The sequence below is a fragment of the Chanodichthys erythropterus genome, chromosome 21 (genome assembly GCF_024489055.1).
Source record: "Chanodichthys erythropterus isolate Z2021 chromosome 21, ASM2448905v1, whole genome shotgun sequence".
NCBI classification, from domain to species: Eukaryota; Metazoa; Chordata; class Actinopteri; order Cypriniformes; family Xenocyprididae; genus Chanodichthys; species Chanodichthys erythropterus.
Window position 1 is genome coordinate 7,555,008 of NC_090241.1, and position 24,167 is coordinate 7,579,174.

Here is a 24,167-nt window from a genome sequence, read left to right on the forward strand (position 1 = left end):
ACTTATCTAGATCAAAAGCTTGAGTATTGGCCAAAATTATGTAGACTTTTCTGTCAGTATAAGTCAAGTATACTTGTGTAATTTTAAGTATATTTCTGAGTATACTCTCTTAATTTTGTAATTTCACTCTTGAATGAACTTCTTTTTCTAAGGGTTACTGACCACTGTGAAAACACACTTAGAAATACAAGTGCTGTTTATTATCAGAAAGACAGTTATGATATAAAAGACAATAGGTAATTCATAATTTAAATGTTTATAAAAAAGAATACTAAATTACAAAATGTTTACACCTTAAAATCCAACACAAAGACAGCTATATTCCAAAAGATCATAAACAATTCCTACCTGTATAATCTGTGGTATTTAAAGTATAAGACTTGTTATTACAAATATTTTACAACATTTTTTTTTTTTACTGTAGAAATATTTAATGTGAGCATCACGGACTTGAATAAAAGACTAAATGTTGTCAATGTAGTTTTACAATGTTATAAGCTCAGTGCTTGAGAACAGCAACACTTTGCACTCATAATGGATAGTGGTATATATATTTTGGTAGGTCTAAACATTATTCATGGATGTATTCAGACATGCAGTGCTGGCAACATCGCAATATTTTAAAAGCAGACAAAGATAAATATTTAAACTTCTAAACACACGAACACAAAAGATTACTTTTCCTTTGGGTCCCCTGCATCTCCACAAACACATTACACACTGAACACCTTTACACAGCTCATTTATATTGAATAATGAGGTCACTAGAGTTAAAGGAGATATGCATCTCAGTAACTATAGGGGTTTGAGTCAGACATCTAGTTGCATAAATGCCCGTTTACCTTCGCTGGTTTTAAACACCTTGTTCAAAGCTTTCAAATTAAAATTTTTTCGTGAATTCTCTCTCTATCTAAAATTTTAGGTAAATATTAAAAGAAAATATTTTCAACCTAAATGTTGAACTGTTTTTAGGACTTTTTTTTTTTTTTTTTTTTCAAAAATGTCAGGTCACAATTTTATTAATGTAATTTTCTGTTGGCCAAAATAATGGTTTGGTATTTGTTTGTCAAGTTTTGAATTTTTGTTGTTCCATTAATTACTTTGCACTTCATAACTGTTTAACAGTTTAAAAATGCTATATATAATATGCTATTTAATGGCAGGATCTCATTGTGACAACTTACCACATGTAGTGTGATAATATGTCCAGATTTTTTTCCTGGGTACTAATAGTGAAAATGCTTTTTTTGTCGAAAGACTTGTTTCTAAACAGAAAATGAACTTCAGAAATAAACCTATTCTGAGAAATATTCACTGATGCAAAAAGTGTGACAACCAGCCCCAGTCTGCCCTACAGTATATATTATATACATTTTTTTTTTAAAAATTGTTTTGAAAAGAAACTGATTTCCAAGAGAGCTCTTTTCCTTAAAGAGCTTAAACGGACCTGTTTTGAGCTTTTACTAGGAGTTTACAATGAATATCATGACGTCTTTGTGGAATTAATGATAGTCATGAACCTTGGAGATTTTTGGCCTCCAAAATACAGTCAGAATATGTGCTTCACTGAGAGCATCAGATATCAACCATACAGAGATAAATTTATGCACATATTTCCTCGATTTCATCCTCATCATCTTCACCCTTTTCATCTTTAACGATTCCCTCATCGATGCTCTCCAGACGGATCCTCTGGCCATCTGGGTAGCGTGAGCCCCTCTGTGCGGGCTGAACCGATGAAATGTTGTCAGTCAGAGACTCCGTACCGAACAGCAGAAGTTTGGCATCGCTCTCTATGGCTTTTGCCATACTGGACGCAAAGCTGTCAATCACCTGGTGTATCTCCGCCTTCACCAGGTGCTGAGACTGATCCTCACCAGCTGGAAAACAAAGGAAATACAGAATTAGAAATAAGTAATGACTACATTATCAAATTACAACTGCAGGAGATGTACATGTGTGTAAAATTATGTTTTTGGGTCTTTTATTTGATAGCAGCAATGAGAAATAGGACAGGAAAAGGGTTTGCGTTTTAGGGTTTATGGTGTTGATGTAAAATTGGACACAATTTACACAGAAAACTTAGTAAGCTATTTTGTTCACACTAAAATCATGTTAACACACATATTATCTACGTCTTGTGGCTGTACTATTGAAACAGTGGTTATTTTAACATTTACGAATTGGCCTCATTTACTTCCATTGTAACCGTTTCACTGTAATCCAGAATTTTCCTTTTTTTAAAGAAAAGAGGAACAAATAGAAATGTATTTGTCATGGTAATCAACATCAGTGTTGGGGGTAACGCATTACAAGTAATGTGAGTTACATAATCAGATTACTTTTTTAAACAAAATGCATTACTTTTAAATTCGCAACAATCTGAGTTACTTTTTTAAATAAGTAACAAGTTACTTTGTTCTCCAATTTATTGACTGACAACTCTTCTGACCCCATATTGAGAGAATCGGGAGTAAGTGCACAGGTGTTGTGTGCGCTGTGTAAATGATGAAATTCGTTAATTTTTTAGGAATTAACAATATTGTCAAGGATTACTTTTAAAAGTAACTTTCCCCAACACTGTATGCTACAAATGCTGTCGACTGAGCTTAGCTTGTATCAAACCTGGAAAAAAACATTTGCAACCCATTTTACTTCAATAACTTTAAAGGGTTAGTTCACCAAAAAATGAAAATTCTGTCATTAATTACTCACCCTCATGTTGTTCAACACCCGTAAGACCCGTTAATCTTCAGAACAAAGATTAAGATATTTTTGATGAAATCCGAGAGGTATATTCTCGTCCACAGATAGCAATTTAACCAACACTTTCAAGGTCCAGAAAGGTACTAAAGACATTGTTAAAACGGTCAACATGACTGCAGTGGTTCAACTTTAATTTTATGAAGCGACGAGAATACTTTTTTTGTGCACAAAATCGAAAGAAAAATAATTTTATTCAACAATATCTTCTCTTCTGTGTCATTCTCATTCATTGTTAACGTCCAGCGCTTTCAGGTTCTACGTCAGAACGCCGACTCATTATTGGCCGGCTCCTGCGTCAGCATCACACGAATGCGTCGTGCTGCTCATGTGATCAGCTTTACTAAGCTGGCATTCGGACGTAAACACAAAAGCTTTCACTGTGCTTACTGCGACAACTGCGTAAGGAAAATGACAGGGAAGAGAAGAGATTGTTGAATAAAGTCATTATTTTTGTTTTGTTTTTGCACACAAAAAGGATTCTTGTCGCTTCATAAAATTAAGGTTGAACCACTGCAGTCATGCTGACTATTTTAACAATGTCTTTAGTACCTTTCTGGACCTTGAAAGTTTCGGTTAAATTGCTGTCTATGGACGAGTTATATACCTTACGGATTTCATCAAAAATATCTTAATTTGTGTTCCAAAGATGAACGAAGGTCTTACGGGTGTGGAACAACATGAGGGTGAGTAATTAATGACAGAATTCTCATTTTTGGGTGAACTAACTTCTTTAAGTTGGCTTTCAGGTGCAGTGGAGCTTTGTGAAATTCTGACCTTTTAATCACTTATTTACGAGAGGGAGTTGACTATACCTTTAGACTGCTGTTCCACCTGGTCCTCAAACATTACTGAACTCTTGCGCTTGTTGAATAAAGCACTGTAGTGTGAGCTCTCTGCTTCCTCAGAACAGTTATCCAGCAACATGATATCTGTACCTGACAGTTACAAAACAAAACACTTTAGGTAACAATAAAGGAGTTTTTTTTTTACTTTTAATTATTACTTTTATTCAGCAAGCAAGCAATAAATTGATCAAAAGCAACTGAAAAGACATTTATAATATTAAACAAATTCTAAGTATCATGGTATTTCACATTTTTACTGTATATTTATTCAAATAAATGCAGTCTTGGTGACCATAAGAGACTTATTTTGAACGGTTGTGCAAGTATACAATTTTATTTACACACACCTGAGTCCTGAGAAAAACTGAAGCCAGTGTCTCCTGTGCTACTACCAGCACCTAAAAGCTGGCCTCCACCAGCCAACATGGCCGTCAGGTGTGGAGACATACCAAGATCTGGAACAGAAAGATGTTGATTAAGGGCAGGACTTATATATATATATATATATATATTTAAATAATATAATCTAAATTAAAATGCTAGAAAACATGAAATGATATAAACTGAAATCATATTTCTTGAAACTGACATCATTTTCCAGACGTTCTCGAATCTTTTGTAATCATGAATGGTTAATGGTTATGGTTAATGGTTAAAATGGTTAAATTATGTGGTTAATATATATTATTGCTGTCAAAATTAATGCGTTAATGCATGCAATAATTTTTTTCAGTTTAACCCATTAAAAATATTTAACACAATTAACGCAGCATCCGTTTTTTCCGTCATAATTTGGCTGCCATTACATTATAGCAGCAGATCTTAAAGTGACAGTAGCCTAATAAACCAGTTGCTGTGATGTCTGTCATTAATGTTAATCAAAGAACAAAGGTAATAGAGATAATTCGTTAATTTTTTTTTATCGATTGACAGCGCAAATAAAAAATATTAATATTTGTAATATTAAATAAATATTACAAATTAATCGAATTGTTCTGGGTTAAAAAAAATTATATATATATATATATATATATATATATATAAGGCTGAGAACCACTGCATATATACATATATATATATATGTATATACAGTACAGTCCAAAAATTTGGAACCACTAAGATTTTTAATGTTTTTAAAAGAAGTTTCGTCTGCTCACCAAGGCTACATTTATTAAATTAAAAATACAGTAAAAACAGTAATATTGTGAAATATTATTACAATTTAAAATAACTGTTTTCTATTTGAATATATTTCACAAAGTCATTTATTCCTGTGATGCAAAGCTGAATTTTCAGCATCATTACTCCAGTCACATGATCCTTCAGAAATCATTCTAATATGCTGATCTGCTGCTCAAGAAACATTTAATATGTACAATTGTACAAAATATTTGTGTACAATATTTTTTTCAGGATTATTTGATGTATAGAAAGTTCAAAAGAACAGTGTTTATCTGAAATCTAATCTTTTGTAACATTATAAATGTCTTTACTGCCACTTTTGATTGATTTAATGCATCCTTGCTGAATAAAAGTATTCATATCTTTAATTTCTTTTAAAAAAAATAAAAATAAAAATTCTTACTGACCCCAAACTTTTGAACGGTAGTGTATAATGCTACAGAAGCTTTGTATTTCAGATAAATGCTGTTCTTTTGAACTTTCTATTCATCAAGGAATCAACATTGAAAATAATCATAAATGTTTATTGAGCAGCAAATCAACATATTAGAATGATTTCTGAAGGATCATGTGACCCTGAAGACTGGAGTAACGATGCTGAAAATTCAGCTTTGCATCACAGGAATAAATTACTTTGTCAAATATATTCAAATAGAAAACAGTTATTTTAAATTGTAATAATATTTCACAATATTACTGTTTTTACTGTATTTTTAATTTAATAAATGTAGCCTTGGTGAGCAGACGAAACTTCTTTTAAAAACATTAAAAATCTTAGTGGTTCCAAACTTTTGGACTGTACTGTGTATATATATATATATATATATATATATATATATATGCAGTGGTTCTCAGCCTTTTTATGTGAAGCTCCATCTATATAGGCCCCATATACATCAACCTATTGGTTATTAAAAATAGCTAAATAAAGACTGATTAGCAACATCATAGCCCTACATAACCAGACATGACCATGACATTATGTAACATTCACCTGTGATTCGGTTGGAGATGCTAACGAGGCGGGACTTCCTGTGGCGGCTAATGAATGATTCCCGGTAGTGGCGGTCACCACAGCACATGCCAAGCAGCTCTTTCCTTACAGTTTTATTCCACAGCCCATATATGAGAGGATGACAGGCAGCACTGACAAACGACAGCCAGGTCATCATCGTCTCCAGTCCAGATGACACACTTCCTCTGCCCCATACCGCCTCAGTGCAGATCACTACCACATACGGCCCCCATGTCATCAAGAAGGTGCCGACCACCACCAAAATGGTGACCAGGGCTTTACACTGGCTGCCAGCGTAGATCAAACCTCTACGACTCCCGATGGAAGAAACCGAGGCCGTGGAGTTCTTTCGTCCGTTCCTGTTGGAGGACGCGGGCACTTGAACCACCACAACTGTCCCGCAGTGCACCTTGCGAGCTTTGTGCCGTGCCACACGAAAGATGAGGCTGTAGCACACCAGCATGGCAAACAGTGGAATCAGGCAGCACCACACAACCCAGAATGCAGTGTAGCTGATGTCACGATACCAGGCCACAGTGCATGTCTTCTTGAAATGGTCAAACTCAAATGTGGACCAGCCAAACAGAGGAGGCAGGCAGCCCACCAGAGAATGCAGCCACAGGTAGACAATGGCCACTGCTGCACGATTACCTGTGATCTTCATAGGGTAGACCATCGGAAACAGCACAGCATAGTACCTGAGAGGACACAAAATTCGATTAGAATTAGATTTTGATGATCTAAGTCTGACCTTAAAGGAACACTCCACTTTCTTTGAAAATAGGCTCATTTTCCAACTCCCCTAAGAGTTAAACAGTTGAGTTTTACCGTTTTCGAATCCATTCAGCCGATCTCCGGATCTGTCTGTACCACTTTTAGCATAGTTCATTGAATCTGATTAGACTGTTAGCATCACACTCAAAAATGACCAAAGAGTTTCGATATTTTTTTTTAACTCTTCTGTAGTTACATTTTGTACTAAGACCGAAAATGAAAAGTTCTAGGCCGATATGGCTTGGAACTATACTCTCATTCCGGCGTAATAATCAAGGAACTTTTGTTGCTGTGCGTAATATCATTGCGCCTGCTGCACCCATGGTATGGCAGCAAAGTTCCTTGATTATTACGCCGGAATGAGAGTATAGTTCCTAGCCATATCGGCCTAGAAAATCGCAACTTTTCATTTTCCGTCAGTCTTAGTACACGATGTAACTACAGAAGAGTCAAGTTTTAAATAGGAAAAATATCTAAACTCTTTGGTCATTTTTATGAGCGAGATGCTATTGGTCTCATCAGATTCAATGAACTATGCTAAGCTATGCTAAAAGTGATAACGCCAGACCCGGAGATCGACTGAATGGATTCGAAAATGGTAAAACTCAACTGTTTAACTCTAGGGGAGTTGGAAAATGAGCCTATTTTCAAAAAAAAGTGGAGTGTTCCTTTAAAGGAACAGTCAACAACATCAAACAGCTTTGTGTTGTGATCAGTGTCATTGATGTCAAACCTGATGTGAGGCACCTAAAACAGCAGTTCTCAACATTTTTTTACTTAAAGACAGCAATAATTGATGACCCCCCCCAATATAGGCTAATATATTTCTTTGGATATTTCTGCTGTAATTAGAACAACACTGCTTGATTTCAAGACACTACAGGCAAAAAAAAAAAAAAAAATGTATTCACCGGTCAATTTTGGACTATTTGGCTTTTCAAAATGTGATGTTTCAGACTAGTAGAAAGAAAACATCCACTTTTTCCAATACACTTTTAAAAGTGCCCTAGAACCAGTTTTTACAAGATGTAATATAAGTCTAAGGTGTCTCCTGAATGTGTCTGTGATGTTTCAGCTCACAATACCCCAGATTTTTTTTAATACATTTTTTTAACTGCCTATTTTGGGGCATCATTAACTATGCACCGATTCAGCGCGCGGCCCCTTTAAATCGCGCTCTCCCTGTTACGTAACAGTCGGTGTTATGTTGAGATTCGCCTGTTTTTCTAAGGTATTTTAAACAAGATTTACATAAGAAGGAGGAAACAATGGTGTTTGAGACTCAATGTTTGTCTTTTCCATGTACTGAACTCTTGTTATTCAGCTATGCCAAGGTAAATTCAATTTTTGATTCTAGGGCACCTTTAAGTGTTTATTTTATTGGATTTTATCTATTTATTTGTATATATCTAGATTTCAATGACAGTACATAAAGGCCAGTTTCTTCAAATTAATTTTTCTTTTCCTGCACCGAGTCAGAAATCTCCACTTCAGTAGCACTAATATACACCACAATTTCCAGTTTTATTATTCCTGTCTACATTCTAAAGTGTTTTTTTTACAGAGGGGTTTGTTCATATATCAATTGCCTGATGGCCAGCCTAAGGCACACCTGTGCAATAATCATGCTGTCTAATCAGCATCTTGATAGCCACACCTGAGAGGTGGATGGATTATCTCGGCAAAGGAGAAGAGTTCACTTAGACAGATTTGTGAAAAATACTTGAGAGAAATAGGCTTTTTGTGTACATAGAAATAGTCTTAGATCTTTGAGTTCAGCTTATGAAAAATGGGGACAAAAACAAAAGTGTTGCGTTTATAATTTTGTTCAATGTATATTATATATATATATATATATATATATATATATATATATATATATATATATATATATATATATATATATATATATATATATATATATATATATATAATGAAAAATATTTAAAGCTTTATTTGGAAATAATAATTAGACTCACATAATTAATACTCACATGTATTCAATTAAATTTTAAAGTCATAAAAGGAAATTTAGGTTTGGACAACATGAGGTTGAATAAATGATGATGTAACAGTAAGCTGTTACAATATACAAAAGCATTAGATTAAGATGCTATTCATGTTGATAAAAATTCTGTTTTAGCATGTTTTCTAATAGTTTGTCCATATCCACACACACCAAGCAAGTGTAAAAATCAAGGCAGCAAGGGTCAACAAACCAGACAACAATGTAACCATTCATTTGTACTTCAGCTACAGGATACAGATTTTAAAATCCTGGTCCTGATTGGATGGTGTTTGGCTCATTTTGAGTGCCAAAGATGAGTTTGCATGATAAAAAATAATAATAATAATATTCCTTACCTGTCAATGGCAATGGCTCCCAACGTGAGCATGCTGGCAGAGCTGATTAGCAGATATAACAGTGCCGTGAAGTTGCACCATACAACACCGAACAGCCATTCTCCTTTAAGAGAGCTGGCAACGACAAATGGCAGCACCAGTACCGACAACAGGAGGTTTGAAAGCGTCAGACTGAAGACAAACTTGTTGCTTGGCGTTAAGAGGTAGGGCTTCCGATAAAGGGTCAACACAACAAGAAAATTGCCCAGACAGACAAACAAGTCAATGGCTAATATGACAACAGACTCCACGATCCAGGCCCAGCTGTCTCCCACGTCTGTGCCGTTCACCGGTAAGGTTACATTGCTGCTGGTGTTCATGATAAGCACGCTACGTCATCCAAATGCAGACCAAGGATATGTTTGCAGAGATCCATAGATCCATCGCTTGATCATCTCACCAAGATGTCTTAGAAAGTTTAAAACAGAAAAACACTTGATTATGATTGTTGAAGGAAGTGTTCATCCAAAAATGAAAGTGAACTTCCTCATGCCATTAAAAAATTATGAATTACTTTCTTATGTGGAACACACAAAGAGATATTCTGCAGAATGTCTAAGTTGATCCTTTCTGAAGCTCTCAATCTCCAAAAAATGGCAAAACCACCATAAAATGTGATTTTATGACTCATGCACTGCTGCAACAAATTGATAAAACTGATAATAAACGATAATTAAAAAATAACTGACAATAAATTTGATTGCTAAATAATTGTGCCTGTGTGCTTTGCATAGAAAACATCTGCTAATCACGTCTACAGTAGTGAATAATGCATTTCTATGGTCAAAACACATAGTTCCATTTTGCATAAAGGCTTGTCCTGACAGCAAGCAAGTTTCTGTTAAACTTCACAGACTTCATTGAAGGAGCCAAAGAAAGGAAGAACAATAATTATGAGTAAAATACAGGCCTACATTTTTCTGCATTAAAGGGTTAGTTCACCCAAAAATGGAAATTCTGTCATTAATTACTCATCCTCATGTCGTTCCAAACCCAGAACCTTTGTTGATCTTCGGAACACAAATTAAGATATTTTTTGATGAAATCCAAATATGACTCATCCATAGACATCAATATAATCAACACTTTCAAGGTCCAGAAAGGTACTAAAGACATCATTAAAATAGTCAAAGTGACTGCAGTGGTTCAAACTTAATTTTATGAAGCGACGAGAATACTTTTTGTGGGCAAATACAAAACAAAAAATGACTTTATTCAACAATATCTTCTCTTTGTCATTTTCATATGTTATTTACGTCCAGCGCTTCCAGTTTCTATCATTATTTGCCGGCTCCTGCGTCAGCATCACAAGCATGCGTCGTGCTGCTCACATGATCAGCTTTGGCCAATATTGAGCTGGTATTTGGACGTAAACACAGATGTGCTTACAGTGACAACTGCGTAAGGATAATGACAGGGAAGAGAAGAGATTGTTGAATAAAGTCTTTTTTTTATTATTATTTTTGCGCACAAAAAATATTCTCGTCGCTTCATAAAATTAAAGCGGAACTCAGTAAGATTTGCGAAGCTCCCCCTACAGGTTCCTTCAGTGAATCACACTATCGTAAATACTCCAAGCGCAGCTCTGGACTACAACGACTACAACGTTCACCAGCGCAGTAGTTTTGCAAATACAGTACAAAAAATCTCGATGGAGGTGGGTAATTTTTGAAATTGTCTTATAAAGTCATAATATATACATTGTTTTTTAATTACCGTAAAGCATTTTGTCACTCTTGCGTGAACGTGAACATGAGGCGAGATTGTTTCGGGTCGGCGAAGCTCAACTTGCAAGTGATGTTTTCTGGCGTAGACGTGCCAGAGGAGGTTAGTGCACGCCTCAAACACACCACTACAAGTCAATTAACCATCGTAAGGACTTAGAAAACTACTTATGAAGGTAAAAAAAAGTTACTTAGTTCTGCTTTAAGGTTGAACCACTGTAGTCACGTCGACTGTTTTAACAATGTCTTTAGTACCTTTCTGGACCTTGAAAGTGGTGATTATATTGCTGTCAATGGACGAGTCATATTCATATACCTCTCAGATTTCATGAAAAACATCTTAATTTGTGTTCTGAAGATTAACAAAGGTCTTACGGGTGTGGAACGACATGAGGGTGAGTAATTAATGACAGAAATTTCATTTTTGGGTGAACTAACCCTTTAAATATGTATTTTGTAAGAAGCTAAATGTAGGTTTAAAAAGCTACATTTAACACAAGTCTATTTTTATGAGAGCAGTAATTGGTAAAGGGCTATTGTACTTGGGTATAAATGTAAAATAATTTGTTCAGATGAGTAATGTTTAGTCTGTGCATTTTGATTTTCTTTATTACTGTGGGAAAGTTTTAGAATGTAATGTTGAACACTTTTTTGCTCATAATATATAGCATAGTATTCACTATATTTGTTTTCATAGCATTCAATTTCCCATTTGTTGTATGGACAAGAGGAGCTAGGCATTCTGCAAAATATTGTCGGAAAAAAAAACTTCCAGGTGTGGAACAACATGAGGGTGACTATATTCATTGTTCGGTGAACTATTCTTTAATTTTACATACATAATTGATAAATCAAGTGCAACTGTAGGTGCTGACTAAGGTACAAGACGACAACTTACAGCACTCTGTTATTACAGCTAAACATGGACAAGAAGGTAATAAAGGCAAAAGGTAATAAAGCGTTTACCAGCACAAAAACCTCTTGTCATTACGCTAAACGTATACACAGTTGTCCCATGCAATAAATATGAACATCGTACCATTAAATCAAAGTGATTGACTTTTAGACATTTAATCATAGGCATGCATGCAACTCTTTAGAAGTTGAGTTTGATATAACGTTATAACTGATATATTAAAACTCCAAACTGTAAACCAACAATAAAAAAACTTTAGTATAGTTTAGAATGATCAAATAATTTGTGAGGTTGAATCAATACAGTATAGATAAAAATATATCTACCAATTCTGACTGAACAAAGACCACTATTTAAACGCAACTTCCAATGTTAGTAAGAAAAGTTTACTTCGGAGAGATATAGTTTAATGACAAATACTGGCCAACTCACCTCGCTGCTTCAGATGGTATTAAATCTCTTTTGAAAGTAGAGTGTCGTGTTGTGACTTTACAGCTTGACGCTGATGAGATTCACAGAAACTACCACCGCAATGGCGGCGAAAGCGAATGTCTCCCCGTCTCTCTCGGGCTGTGTGTGTCTGTGTGTGGTCTGTCTTAAGCTGGTGACTTTATCTACACAAGTAAAAAGGTTCAGCTGCAGCTCAGACGGTTTAAAATCTAATGTATAACCGAAACTTATGATTGAACATCATGTGATACACATAAAGTTGTATGTAACAGTTTACTATTGACAAAAAGTTTTCATTTGACACATGTAACAAGACGGTGGAGTGGGTTTAGATATTTCAGTGATAAAAACAGTAGTGCGCGTTTAACTTTGATTTGCAATACTGTATTATTATTATTTTCGTTCTTCTGGAATTCACTTTTGGACCACCAAAGACGATTAAAGATTCCCGCAGGTGACGTTACCAGAGTCACGTGACTACGATTGGCCAATAAACGATTTGCAAACGCCCTCTCTGTTTTTTTGTTTGTTTGTTTTTTTTTTTTTACTTGTTTTAATTGCAATATTAACAAACAGAACAAGTTGGTATGCAAAAAAATAATATTAAAAATAAATTAATTAAAAAAAATTATAAAAGATAATGGTTCAATAGTAAACAGAAGAAACATGCCCTCTCTGTTGGTATCTGCGGTATCTGCATATCTGTAACCGCGAGCACTTTTATGGCAATATCGAAATTGAAAGACTTTCCACGTAATGACAAGTAATCAAAGAGCAAATAAACAAACAACACACCTGTGCAAAGGTCACTGGATTCATGTTAGAAGGAATTCATATAATCATTTAAAAAATGTAATTTCTTGTCCCTCGTGAACATGTGTAAACAAACATTATTTTTCTACTGAATGTCCTAATTATTAATAGATTGTTTATTCACAATATACGATGGCTGAATAACAAATCTGATTTGTTTGTATATTCCAAAATTATTTAATGACTGTGAAAAGGTTAATGACTCTCAAAAGTTTATTTCTATGTGCATAGTATAAAAATCCACAAAACAGTTATAGAAATCAAATATATAATACAGGCTTTATTTGTGCGGAATTTTTGAGATGCTTTGCTTGTCAAAAAGAATGGGCGTGTCGTGTAATATCGCGATATTTGAAATGCGGAAGTGATTGTCAGATGATTTAGGTCATGTGGTTTAGCTCGATTAGACGTTTTCTAAACAGTGTGTAGTGTAAGTCAAGTATAATTCATTTGAATCTCTACGAGGAATTCATCTGTTTTGGAAACTCTTCTTCCAGCATGCAGAACGTTATAAACTCGGTGAAAGGAACTGCTTTGGGGGTGGCAGAGTTTTTAACGCCAGTTTTGAAGGTAAGACGAGAAGTGTTAGCATGATTTGCAGTCTCTATCCAGCAGCTGCAGCATTAAATATGAGGTTAAATAAGTGTGAAAAATTCGAGCATGGACCTGTAAGGAGAAATTACTGAACCAATGTTATGATGATGTCAGTAGAGATCAATACTACCAACAGGCATCAAAACATAAGAAAACATGCAACCTGTCAGATGGCCCAAAGTTCAGTAGACGCCACTGCTGGCTGAAAACACACTGCATTTTAGGAAAAATAATAAGGTAAAGATCTGAATTGCCTGGAATGCGAAATGTCATGTAGTTTAGGCCATTCGCATGTCATGTTTTCTTCGTGGAGTGATGCATATGATGCCAAATCAGTCAAAATTGTGTCTAATGAACAACACGGTGAATGAATTCTAATTAATCTCTTTATAAACTCCCATTTAAAGTAAACTTTGTCAAAACTAAAATGTATTCGATTTTTAACTTGCAATAATAGATGGACATTATATTGAATTAGATCACATTGCATAGACATAATATAACATGCATGAACTGAAATGAAAACTGAAAATTTTCCAAATGCTCAAATTTATTGTTACCATTTAACTTCATGACCACTAAAAGTTAACACATGCATATTTGCTGGAAACTGTGACAAACTGTACAGTGCAAAACTATTTATGAACCACATGTTAGCAAACTATACATCTTTAAGGGCGAGGGACAGTTTGTCAACTGATATTTGATATGGCAAGACTTTCACGCCCATATCTATTGTTCAATAGTGTGAAAAAGAGAACATTTTTAAATGTTATTTATATCATGTGTCTCGCTTTTCCAGGAATCTAAATTTAAAGAAACTGGGGTTATAACTCCAGAGGAGGTGAGTGTGTGTTTTGATTTTGTTATGGTGTAAAATATGCAATTTAATAGGATTTACACTATTAATTGTTTTGTGTTCTGTGCAGTTTGTTGCAGCAGGAGATCATCTGGTTCATCACTGCCCCACATGGAAATGGCAAGAATGCGCACACACACAAACACACATTTACTTGGCTGTCTAAATGGGGACATTCATAGACTTCTACTGTATTAACGCTCAACGTCTGATAAATGTGGCATACAAAACTGGAAATGCTTTAGAAAAGTCTAAATCTGATTTTTCTGACTTATACAGGTATTCTAATGTGCCGCAATCTTTAATGGTCCACCAGGAGACAAAGCCGTGTTTACTTTAAAAGTTTACTTTAAAAACGCTTTAGAGCAGCAACTGAACACTGGATTTGAAAAAAGTTCACTGCATAGACACTTTTTAGATATCAAGCGTTTTGTCTGAGGCAATTAGTTGAATTTAAAGAGATGTGTACGTATATTTACTGATAATGGGATACCGTAAAATATTAGTTTAGTATTAGAAGTGATCCCATTTTATTATTTGTGTGCCCTCTCACATCTATAATGGAAGATCAGGTGAAGTACTAAAGTCACGTTTCCACCGCAGGAACTTTCCCCAGGAACTGGGACTTTGGGTTGGTACTCGCCCGCAGGAACCAGGGTCTAAATGAAGTTCTGGGTAAAAAATTCCCCCCTCAGAAAGTCCCTGCTCAAAATAACACCTAGATCATTTATTATAGCTTGTCAAATTTGCCCCTATTTGGGTGCGAGCAAAAACACGTCGTTTTTGTGTGTCCCTTTAAATGCAAATGAGCTGCTGCTCCCGGCCCCCTTTCCAGAAGAGGGCGGAGCTTTAACAGCTCACGCTTCGGTGGCTCAACAACAACAAAGCTGGAGAATCTCACGCAGCCAAAATGAGGATTGTCAGTAACAGTGTTCAGACTTACATTGTTCAAACTGGAGTCGGACACTGATGGAGAGACTCAGGAAGAAGTTACAACTTTTAGAATGCATCTGGTCATTTCTGAATGGTCACAATGACACTTCAGAGACATTCTAGGGACACCAGAGACTTATATTACATCTTGTAAAAGGGGCGTAATGGCTACACTTTAAGCTTATATGCGGAGGATGAAATCCAGTGGGAAATGGAAAGTCACACACAGTCCTACTTAACCGGACTAATTTGCCTAATCTTCATCATACTTAAGACTAAGATTGAAACGCAGACAGCAACAGGTCTGGGGGAAAAAGTTCCTGGGGAAAAAAATTGTTCTGGGTAATATCAGTGGAAAGAAGGCTTAAGGAGGGAATATCTTAATTGAAACATGAAAATATCGATAGTTTGGTCACTTTACATGTCAGTCATTCGTCCTCTTCCTGACGCTCCACGGTGAATTGCAGAGCCCAGACCTTATGTCACTAGGCAATGGACTGGCTATGCGAGACTATAAATAATATAACCTAACCCTAACAGAGAACTTGCTGCATCTTTACATTTTAAAAAGTTTTGTCAGATATAGCGTATTTCTGGTTACAAAGTTGTTCCCAAAGTATGGTTAAGTAGAGCACCAGTCAAAAGTTTGCAACACAATCTAATAATCTACTATATTATTAATATTTTACACATTTTACAATAATTGTAAAAGATTAAAAACTGAAACGACACAAATGGAGTTCTAGTAATTATTCAGTGTCCAAAAAGATAAAATCAAATCATTTGCAAATAAATAAATGTTTTGTATTTTAGCTTTTGGCATTATTAATTTTAGGCATTTAAGCTCAAGCCTTTAGGTAAAAGTGTCTTTAAGGTTTGGAGACACACAAATTCTAGACAGTCCAAACCTTGGACTGGTAAAAACAATTCAAAATCAAGATGTAATCTGACATATTTCTTTCTTTCATATTTGTGCCCTTAACAACTTTCACTTTTATTTAAGTACCAGAATTCCCATGGTGTGGAAAAATGAGGGAAATTTAAAAGCTTGAATCTAGAACTGGAAAGTCATGAAAAATAATAAAATCCTAATTCATGGGCATTTTTATAATGAATATATATATATAATAATAATATATATATAAAATAATATATATAAAAAATATATATATATAAAATAATATATATAAAAAAAAAAAAAAAAAAAAAAAAATATATATATATATATATATATATATATATATATATATATATATATATATATATATATATATATATATATATTTTTATTTATTTTTTTTTTCTAGTTATGTCAAGCTCTAAAATATCTTCCAAATATTGGTTAGAAATTAAAAAAAAAAAAAAATTAAATAAAAATAATAATGAACCCTGTAAGTCAAAAAAGGTTGAGAACCACTGCTTTAAGCAAAAAGGATTTATTATTATTATTATTATTATTATTATACAGAAAAACTTATTCTGTAGATTTGTGGCTTTTTACAGTGTTGAGAATCTACTTTCTTTACTTTTAGGGCATCTGGAGAAGAAGTAAAGGTGAAGCCCTATCTGCCCAAAGACAAGCAGTTTCTATTAACCCGAAATGGTAAAAGAAGCTCTTATTCAGTTTCTGAAATGGACATTCTCACAGTATGCACATGATCTGTATTGTGTTGTGTAAAGCTGTGTTTTCTAAATGTCACAATATGGTGGTTTTGTGGCTCTCAGTTCCATGTTACAAGCGCTGTAAACAGATGGAGTACTCTGATGAGCTGGAGGCCATTATAGAAGAGGACGATGGAGACGGGGGATGGGTGGATACCTATCACAACTCTGGTATGGAACAGAAGCTGAACAAACCGCGACATGTCTTTGTCATGCTTACGTTCATGACAAGACATTCCTGACTTTTCTTTTTGTATTACTAGGTGTTACAGGGGTTACAGAAGCAGTTCGGGAAATCTCATTGGATAATAAGGTAAGGCAGCACTGTTGACTACTTCAAGAATGGGAGAAATTGCATAGAAGTAATGAATTTTTGATTTTAAGTTGAGTAATATTTTTAATACACGTTTTGTATGCACGTGAAGGACAATATGAATATGAACGTGCAGACGGGTGCCTGTGGAAATGGTGATGACGATGATGATGAGGAAGGAGAGCCAGCAGACATGGAAGGTAGCTATGAATTTTTATTTATTTTTCAAAACACACATTGTTAACCAGTATGTTTGACTTTATACATGGTATTTGTATTTCAGAATATGAAGAAAGTGGACTTTTGGAGACAGATGATGTAAGAAATTGTGCTAAAAGCAAGTTTTTCAAGATCAGGATTTTCTTTTGCAGAATTATTCATTTATATTCTTTGTTCAGGCCACTCTTGACACAAGTAAAATGGCTGATTTAAGTAAAACCAAAGCAGAGGCTGGTGGGGAAGATGCCATTCTACAGACAAGAACTTACGATCTTTACATCACATATGACAAATATTACCAGACACCAAGACTATGGCTTTTTGGATATGATGAGGTAACTTTGCTTTATGATGCTTTGACATGATGGCAGCATGTGACGTGATGTAAGCCTGTGGCTCTATATTTTCTTTCTTTCTCACATCTCTTTAGTAAAACTTATTTTGTTTACAAGCTGCATGTTGTGCTCTTTCTTAGGACAGACAGCCTCTAACGGTGGATCAGATGTATGAAGACATCAGCCAGGATCATGTTAAAAAAACAGTCACCATTGAGAATCACCCTCACCTTCCCCCACCTGCTATGTGCTCCGTGCATCCATGCAGGTCAACACAAACATTAAATATAAATAACAAGAATAATGTTTCTGTCGCACAAATATTTATCCATCATCCTGTGCAGTCCTCTTAAAGACCAGTATTAATAAACTTGGAAACTGGAAAAAGTATTCTCGATAATTTATTAATTCATGCCCTAATAATCTGCTCTCTTGCTTTTACTTGACAGACATGCGGAGGTGATGAAAAAGATTATCGAGACTGTGGCGGAAGGAGGAGGAGAACTTGGGGTCCATATGTATCCTTTCTTTAAAAACATAGTGTATAAGCATATACATTACCATTCAATGTATTTGAAAGAAGTCTCTTATGCTCACTATGGCTGCATTTATTTGCTCAAAAATACAGTAAAAACCGTAATACTGTGACTTGATTACAGTTTAAATGAATTATGCCAGTCTTTACTATAATATACAGAAATTATTATAATATGCTGATTTTTTTTTTTCTGCCCAAAAAACATTTCTTATTACTAATGTTGCTTAATATTTTTGTGGAAAATTTATTTTTCAGAAATTATTCAAAAGAACAACATTTATTTAAAGGTGCCATAGAACACTTTTTTACAAGATGTAATATAAGTCTAAGGTGTCCTCTGAATGTGTCTGTGAAGTTTCAGCTCAAAATACCCCATAGATTTTTTTAAAATTCATTTTTGTAACTGCCTATTTTGGGGCATCATTAAATATGCGCCGATTCAGGCTGCTTCCCCTTTAAATGCTTGGGCTCCCTGCCCCCAAGCTCGCGACTCTATAAAAGGGTTGGGCGATGTCCCCTTAATTGTCAGTTGACGATGATTACAGTAAAACATTGTGATGGACGATGATATCGTCGGGGGTGGGGGGGGTGGGGGTTGTATTTAAATTTTTCATTATTATATAATTATTATTCATTATTTTACTTTATTACTTTATTTATCCCTTTGACACGTACGATCACACCGGTGTGATTAGAACGTTCAGTGCAGTGGATCACGTGATCAATTGCCAAATTCAAATGTGCGCGTCCATCTCTAAACCAGAGATGGATGCGCGCAGCACTTTTCATATATCACAAATATGCAGTGTTTTCAACCACATAATGTTTATTTTAGGTTTCGGATGTTTAAATACATATAAGATGTTGTGAATCCAACAGAACCTGCGGCACAAACTAACATGGTGACGCCCATAAAGTGTATAGCTCAACTAACGCAATCATTATAAAGTTGTTTAAACAGCAAAACACATCCACTTTCACATATTTGACAATCGGAATATCAGATATTTCATGTTATATTTAACAAATTAGTGAATATTTTGAATAAAAAAGGAAAACTGAAATAAAAGCAGATCATCAGTCATACAGCGCTGCGGTGTGTGACATGACAAGCAATGACGCGTCACCATGGAAATAATAAAGTGATACGTTCTAAATAATGGTTGCCTTGAAAAACTCACGCTTGGGGGGGTCAGCCAGAATATTTTAAACTTACGTGCGAAAGGGTTATTTTATTTCCCAACTAATGACTCATCCGGGCTTTCCAATAGGTTGCACGTGAGGGGAATAAAAGGGGCGGAGCGGGGGCGTGGCATCACGATGGACAATGATATCGTCCATCGGCACAACCCTACTCTATAATACATTGCATAAACAAAGTTCACACAGCTAATATAACCCTCAAAATGGATCTTTACAAAGTGTTCATCATGCAGCATAACCGATTATGTAAGTATGGTATTTATTTGGATGTTTACTTTTGATTCTGAATGAGTTTGAGGCTATGCTCCGTAGCTAATGGGCTAAAGCTGTCGCGTCACGGTGTTATGTTGAGATTCGCCTGTTCTTCGGAGGTCTTTTAAACAAATTTATATAATGAGGAGGAATGATGTAGTTTGAGACTCACTGTATGTCATTTCCATGTACTGAACTCTTTTTATTCAACTATGCCGAGGTAAATTCAATTTTCAATTCTATGGCACCTTTAAAGGATTAGTTCACTTCCGAATTGAAATATCCTGATAATTTACTCGCTCCCATGTCCTCCATGTCTTTTTTTCTTCAGCTGAAAAGAAATTAAGGTTTTTGAGGAAAACATTCCAGGATTTTTCTCCATATAGTGGATTCTACTGGGGTACAACAGGTTGAACAATTTTCTCCTCCAACGTCTGACATCGCTGTTTTACCTTTTTATTGTACTGGCCGTTTGACTTAATCTCTGCACGTTTGCTTTGTAAACACTTGCTCTGTACTTCCATCTATGTCACGCCTTTCCAACCTGATTACGTAATGAGTGGCGCATCGCAGAGCTAGGGCAAGCAGAGCGGTTGAGGTTAAAAAGGTTTTTTTTTTTTTTAGGTTTTTTTTTTTTTTTTAGAAAAGGCCCTTATTCCTCGTCTGGGATCATGTAGGGCCCTTTGAAGCTGCATCGAAACTACAATTTGGACCTTCAACCCATTGAACCCCACCGAAGTCCACTATATGGAGAAAAATCCTGGAATGTTTTCCTCAAAAATGGATGACATGGGGGTGAGTAAATTATCAGGAAATTTTGACAATAGATGGTGCTTTACAGTGAACTCTGTTAGAGAGCTACATATGGCAATTTATCTCTTCAATGAAATACCTTACTCACCTGTTGAGTAATAAAAATGTCATCTCCGCATTGCTTTTACAACATTACAAATCTCTGTTCTCACCATCTCCGAAAAGTCAATGTTGATTCTGGTTTTATTACGAGCTCTGTCGCGTTCTCTTTTTGCCAGCAGACTCTCCTCTGTTCGGTGTTTTTTTTTTAAACCAGTGATACCCTGAAGATTCGAGATTCAGCATGCTCCATGTCAACCTTTCTTTCTTGTTGTGTCTAAAATATAAACACTTAGGCTTACCATAGTGAATCAGAGGAAGACAAAAATACGTTTCGAAAGAAGGATTGTTGATGTATCGACTCATTGTTAATCTTGAACAAAAAGGTTAAATAGTTTACCTTTAAAGGTGCCATCGAATTGAAAATTGCATTTACCTCGGCATAGTTGAATAACAAGAGTTCAGTACATGGAAATGACATACAGTGAGTCTCAAACATCATTGTTTCCTCCTTATATAAATATCATTTGTTTAAAATACCTCCAAAGAACAGGTGAATCTCAACATAACACCGACCGTTACGTAACAGTCGGGATCATTAATATGTATGACCCCAATATTTGCTATTATGCCAGCTCATGTTCAAGGCATTACACAAGGGCAGCCAGTATTAACGTCTGGATGTGCACAGCTGAAACATCAGACTAGGTAAGCAAGCAAGGACAACAGCGAAAAATGGCAGATGGAGCAATAATAACTGACATGATCCATGATATCATGATATTTTTAGTGATATTTGTAAATTGTCTTTCTAAATGTTTCGTTAGCATGTTGCTAATGTAATGTTAAATGTGGTTAAAGTTACCATTGTTTATTGCTGTATTCACGGAGACAAGAGCCATCGCTATTTTCATTTTTAAACACTTGCAGTGTGTATAATTCATAAACACAACTTCATTCTTTATAAATCTCTCCAACAGTGTGTAATGTTAGCTTTAGCCACGGAGCACTATCAAACTCATTCAGAATCAAATGTAAACATCCAAATAAATACTTTACTTGCGCGATTAGACATGCTGCATGACGAACACTTTGTAAAGATCCATTTTGAGGGTTATATTAGCTGTTTAAATTTTGTTTATGCAACGATAGAGTCGAGAGCTCGGGAGAGAGCGCGAGCAATTAAAGGGCCAGCAGCATGAATCGGTGCATAGTTAATGATGCCCAAAATTGGCAGTTAAAAAAATGAATTTAAAAAAATCTATGGGGTATTTTGAGCTGAAACTTCACAGACACATTCAGGGGACACCTTAGACTTATATTACATCTTGTAAAAAAATGTTTGATGGCACCTTTTAAAATAGAATTCTTTTGTAATATTATATTATAAATCTCTTTTTTTAAATGTCACTTTTGATCAGTTAAACACACATTGCTGAATAATTAATAATAATTATTGCTGAATAAAAATATTAATTTATTTTTGAAAAATCTTGTCCCCCAAACCTTTTTATTATGATTTGCCACATTTTAGTAAAGTCATCAGAACTCGGCAAGAACAACTGAAAGAATGCTAAAGAAAATGTTATTGATAATTTATTACATATTTGACCCTTCTCATGAAGTAATAAACTAATCTTGCGTCATTAATTCATTTTTTAAATTTGTTTTCATCACACTTTGTTCTAATTCATCAAATGGAAAAACGTATAAATGAACGGTTTCTTTGTTTTTCAGTTTTGAAGACAAAAACGAGAAAACAAATTATCAAAAGTACACGGCCCCTAGTGGCATAATCCTAGACCAACATCATGAGATGCTTTTTAAACTTTATTGACTGCACGTCAAAAGGATTTTAAAGTCATGAAAAACAAATTTAGCCAAGTATGTCTAATAGTGTGTTTATCAGAGTCTTGTAGATTTATTCTTGGTGTTCTTATTGGAATGAACAAATGTTTATGTTGGTTTATGAGTCACTTTTTTTAAAAACACATTTTCCCTTAACTTTCATTACTTCAGGTATCTTCTGATTTTCCTAAAATTTGTGCAAGCTGTCATTCCTACAATAGAATATGATTACACAAGGCATTTCACAATGTAACTTACTGTTCACCATTACGCCTACAACTATGACAACATGTATTGTGACTGCGTTGAGGAAGCAGCAACAGTATAAAACTCAAATAGACACTGTCCTGGAAAGATGCTGGGAATGTTCTATGAAATGCCTGGGAAGGGGATCTGTCGAGTCTGATGGTTAGCCACACACATTTAAATCCAGTTTTCTCTACTTTTCTTCAGCTTAATCTCTGTATTAGCCACTTGCTCTTAATGCTGTACTGAAACTAAAAATGTTTTGTTTTATATTTACGTTTCCAAAAAAACTGTGCGACATATAACAAGCCATTTTCATGGCAAATAATAAATGGCTGTCAAAATATGTTGGTGTTATTTGTATGATCAAAACCATTTTGTGAGTGTGAGCTGAGCTTTGTCTGGTGTTGGACTGTCGACTTGCTTGTCTTAACGCTCTGTTCTTTGAATGCTGGAATCACTGTCTTGGATCCAGAGCATTGTTGTGGTAAACCATATTCACAATCCAACAGTCTGCATCTGCAGAATTGACACTCCACCAAAGTTATTTTATATGTGGATTTTAATGTATTGTCGACTTCGAAAGAAATTGAATTTGAAAAATCTGTTGAAAAAGCTTAAAGGGATAGTTCACCCCCATATGAAAATGCTGTCATCATGTTGAGTTTCTTCTGCTGAGCACAAAAGAAAATATTTTAAAGAATGTTTGTAACCAGACAGTTAACAGTAGCCATTGACTTCCATAGTAGGAAAAAAATACCAAGTCAATGGCTACCGTCAACTGTCTGGTTAACAACAATCTTTTTGTGTTCAGCAGAACAAAAAGAAACTCAAGACAGGTTTGGAACAACACGAGAGTGAGTAAATGATGACACCGTTTTCATTTTTGGGTGAACTATGCCTTTAATGGGTGTTTTCTGTCAGGATTGTCCACAGATAAACACAAAAACAGTAATTGTTTGGCCCTGTGCACAAATACAGATATGTGAATTTGTTAATAAAACCCACTTTTTAAGCAGGTTTACTTTGTATTGACTACTCTGTGGCTTGAATGATTCCTATTGCTATAAAACCATTAAATTGGTAGTTTTAAAAATAGCGCTGGGCGTTTTGCTAGTTTGATTTCCATAGATCCATTTCCCAAACTGCTTGTCCAAGGTAGGGTCCTACAGGTATATCCCATGTTGATGTAGTGTGATTTTAGTATGATCACTAATTTATGGTAAATGTGGTTTTCTCCAAAATACGATAAACTTGCAGCTACAGTCATTGTGTCTGCAAGGTCTTCTTCAGACTTTGTTGCAAAAAAAAAAAAAAAAAAAAAAGCAAACAAATGACTTCAATAACAGCTTTTACTGTTACTTTTGATCAATTGCATGCATCCTTACTGAAAAGTATTAATTTCTTTAATTTCTTCATTTCTAA

General features: G+C 35.0%; 2 protein-coding genes across 2 annotated transcripts; one reads left to right on the plus strand and one right to left on the minus strand.

Moving 5' to 3' along the window:
• Positions 1 to 201: 201 nt before the first annotated feature.
• Positions 202 to 12,186, minus strand: gpr161a (G protein-coupled receptor 161a). Its single transcript, XM_067373879.1, has 6 exons — positions 12,058 to 12,186; positions 8,947 to 9,393; positions 5,788 to 6,506; positions 3,959 to 4,066; positions 3,579 to 3,701; positions 202 to 1,880 (listed from the first exon to the last, which is right to left on the minus strand). The coding sequence occupies exons 2-6, from the start codon at positions 9,303 to 9,305 to the stop codon at positions 1,603 to 1,605; spliced, it is 1,587 nt and encodes a 528-aa protein (XP_067229980.1). The 5' UTR covers positions 9,306 to 9,393; positions 12,058 to 12,186; the 3' UTR covers positions 202 to 1,602.
• Positions 12,187 to 13,267: 1,081 nt separating this feature from the next.
• atg3 (autophagy related 3) lies at positions 13,268 to 23,756 on the plus strand. Its single transcript, XM_067374465.1, has 12 exons — positions 13,268 to 13,458; positions 14,285 to 14,326; positions 14,412 to 14,461; positions 16,807 to 16,877; positions 17,000 to 17,107; positions 17,200 to 17,249; positions 17,362 to 17,449; positions 17,533 to 17,567; positions 17,648 to 17,803; positions 17,944 to 18,071; positions 18,253 to 18,321; positions 22,668 to 23,756. Exons 1-12 carry the CDS (start codon positions 13,387 to 13,389, stop codon positions 22,747 to 22,749), a joined length of 951 nt encoding a protein of 316 aa, XP_067230566.1. The 5' UTR covers positions 13,268 to 13,386; the 3' UTR covers positions 22,750 to 23,756.
• Positions 23,757 to 24,167: the final 411 nt, after the last annotated feature.

What these genes read in the sequence shown, in the direction of transcription:
- atg3 (XM_067374465.1), top strand. Translation starts at nt 13,387, where the DNA reads ATGCAGAACGTTATAAACTCGGTGAAAGGAACTGCTTTGGGGGTGGCA. An exon ending in GTTTCTATTAACCCGAAATG is followed by an intron (nt 16,878 to 16,999) that starts GTAAAAGAAGCT and finishes TGTGGCTCTCAG; the next exon opens with TTCCATGTTACAAGCGCTGT. An exon ending in GGAGAACTTGGGGTCCATAT is followed by an intron (nt 18,322 to 22,667) that starts GTATCCTTTCTT and finishes TCATTACTTCAG; the next exon opens with GTATCTTCTGATTTTCCTAA.
- gpr161a (XM_067373879.1), bottom strand. Translation starts at nt 9,305, where the DNA reads ATGAACACCAGCAGCAATGTAACCTTACCGGTGAACGGCACAGACGTG. An exon ending in CAGTTTTTCTCAGGACTCAG is followed by an intron (nt 3,702 to 3,958) that starts GTGTGTGTAAAT and finishes TGTAACTGTCAG; the next exon opens with GTACAGATATCATGTTGCTG. An exon ending in GGTGGAACAGCAGTCTAAAG is followed by an intron (nt 1,881 to 3,578) that starts GTATAGTCAACT and finishes TTTGTTTTCCAG; the next exon opens with CTGGTGAGGATCAGTCTCAG.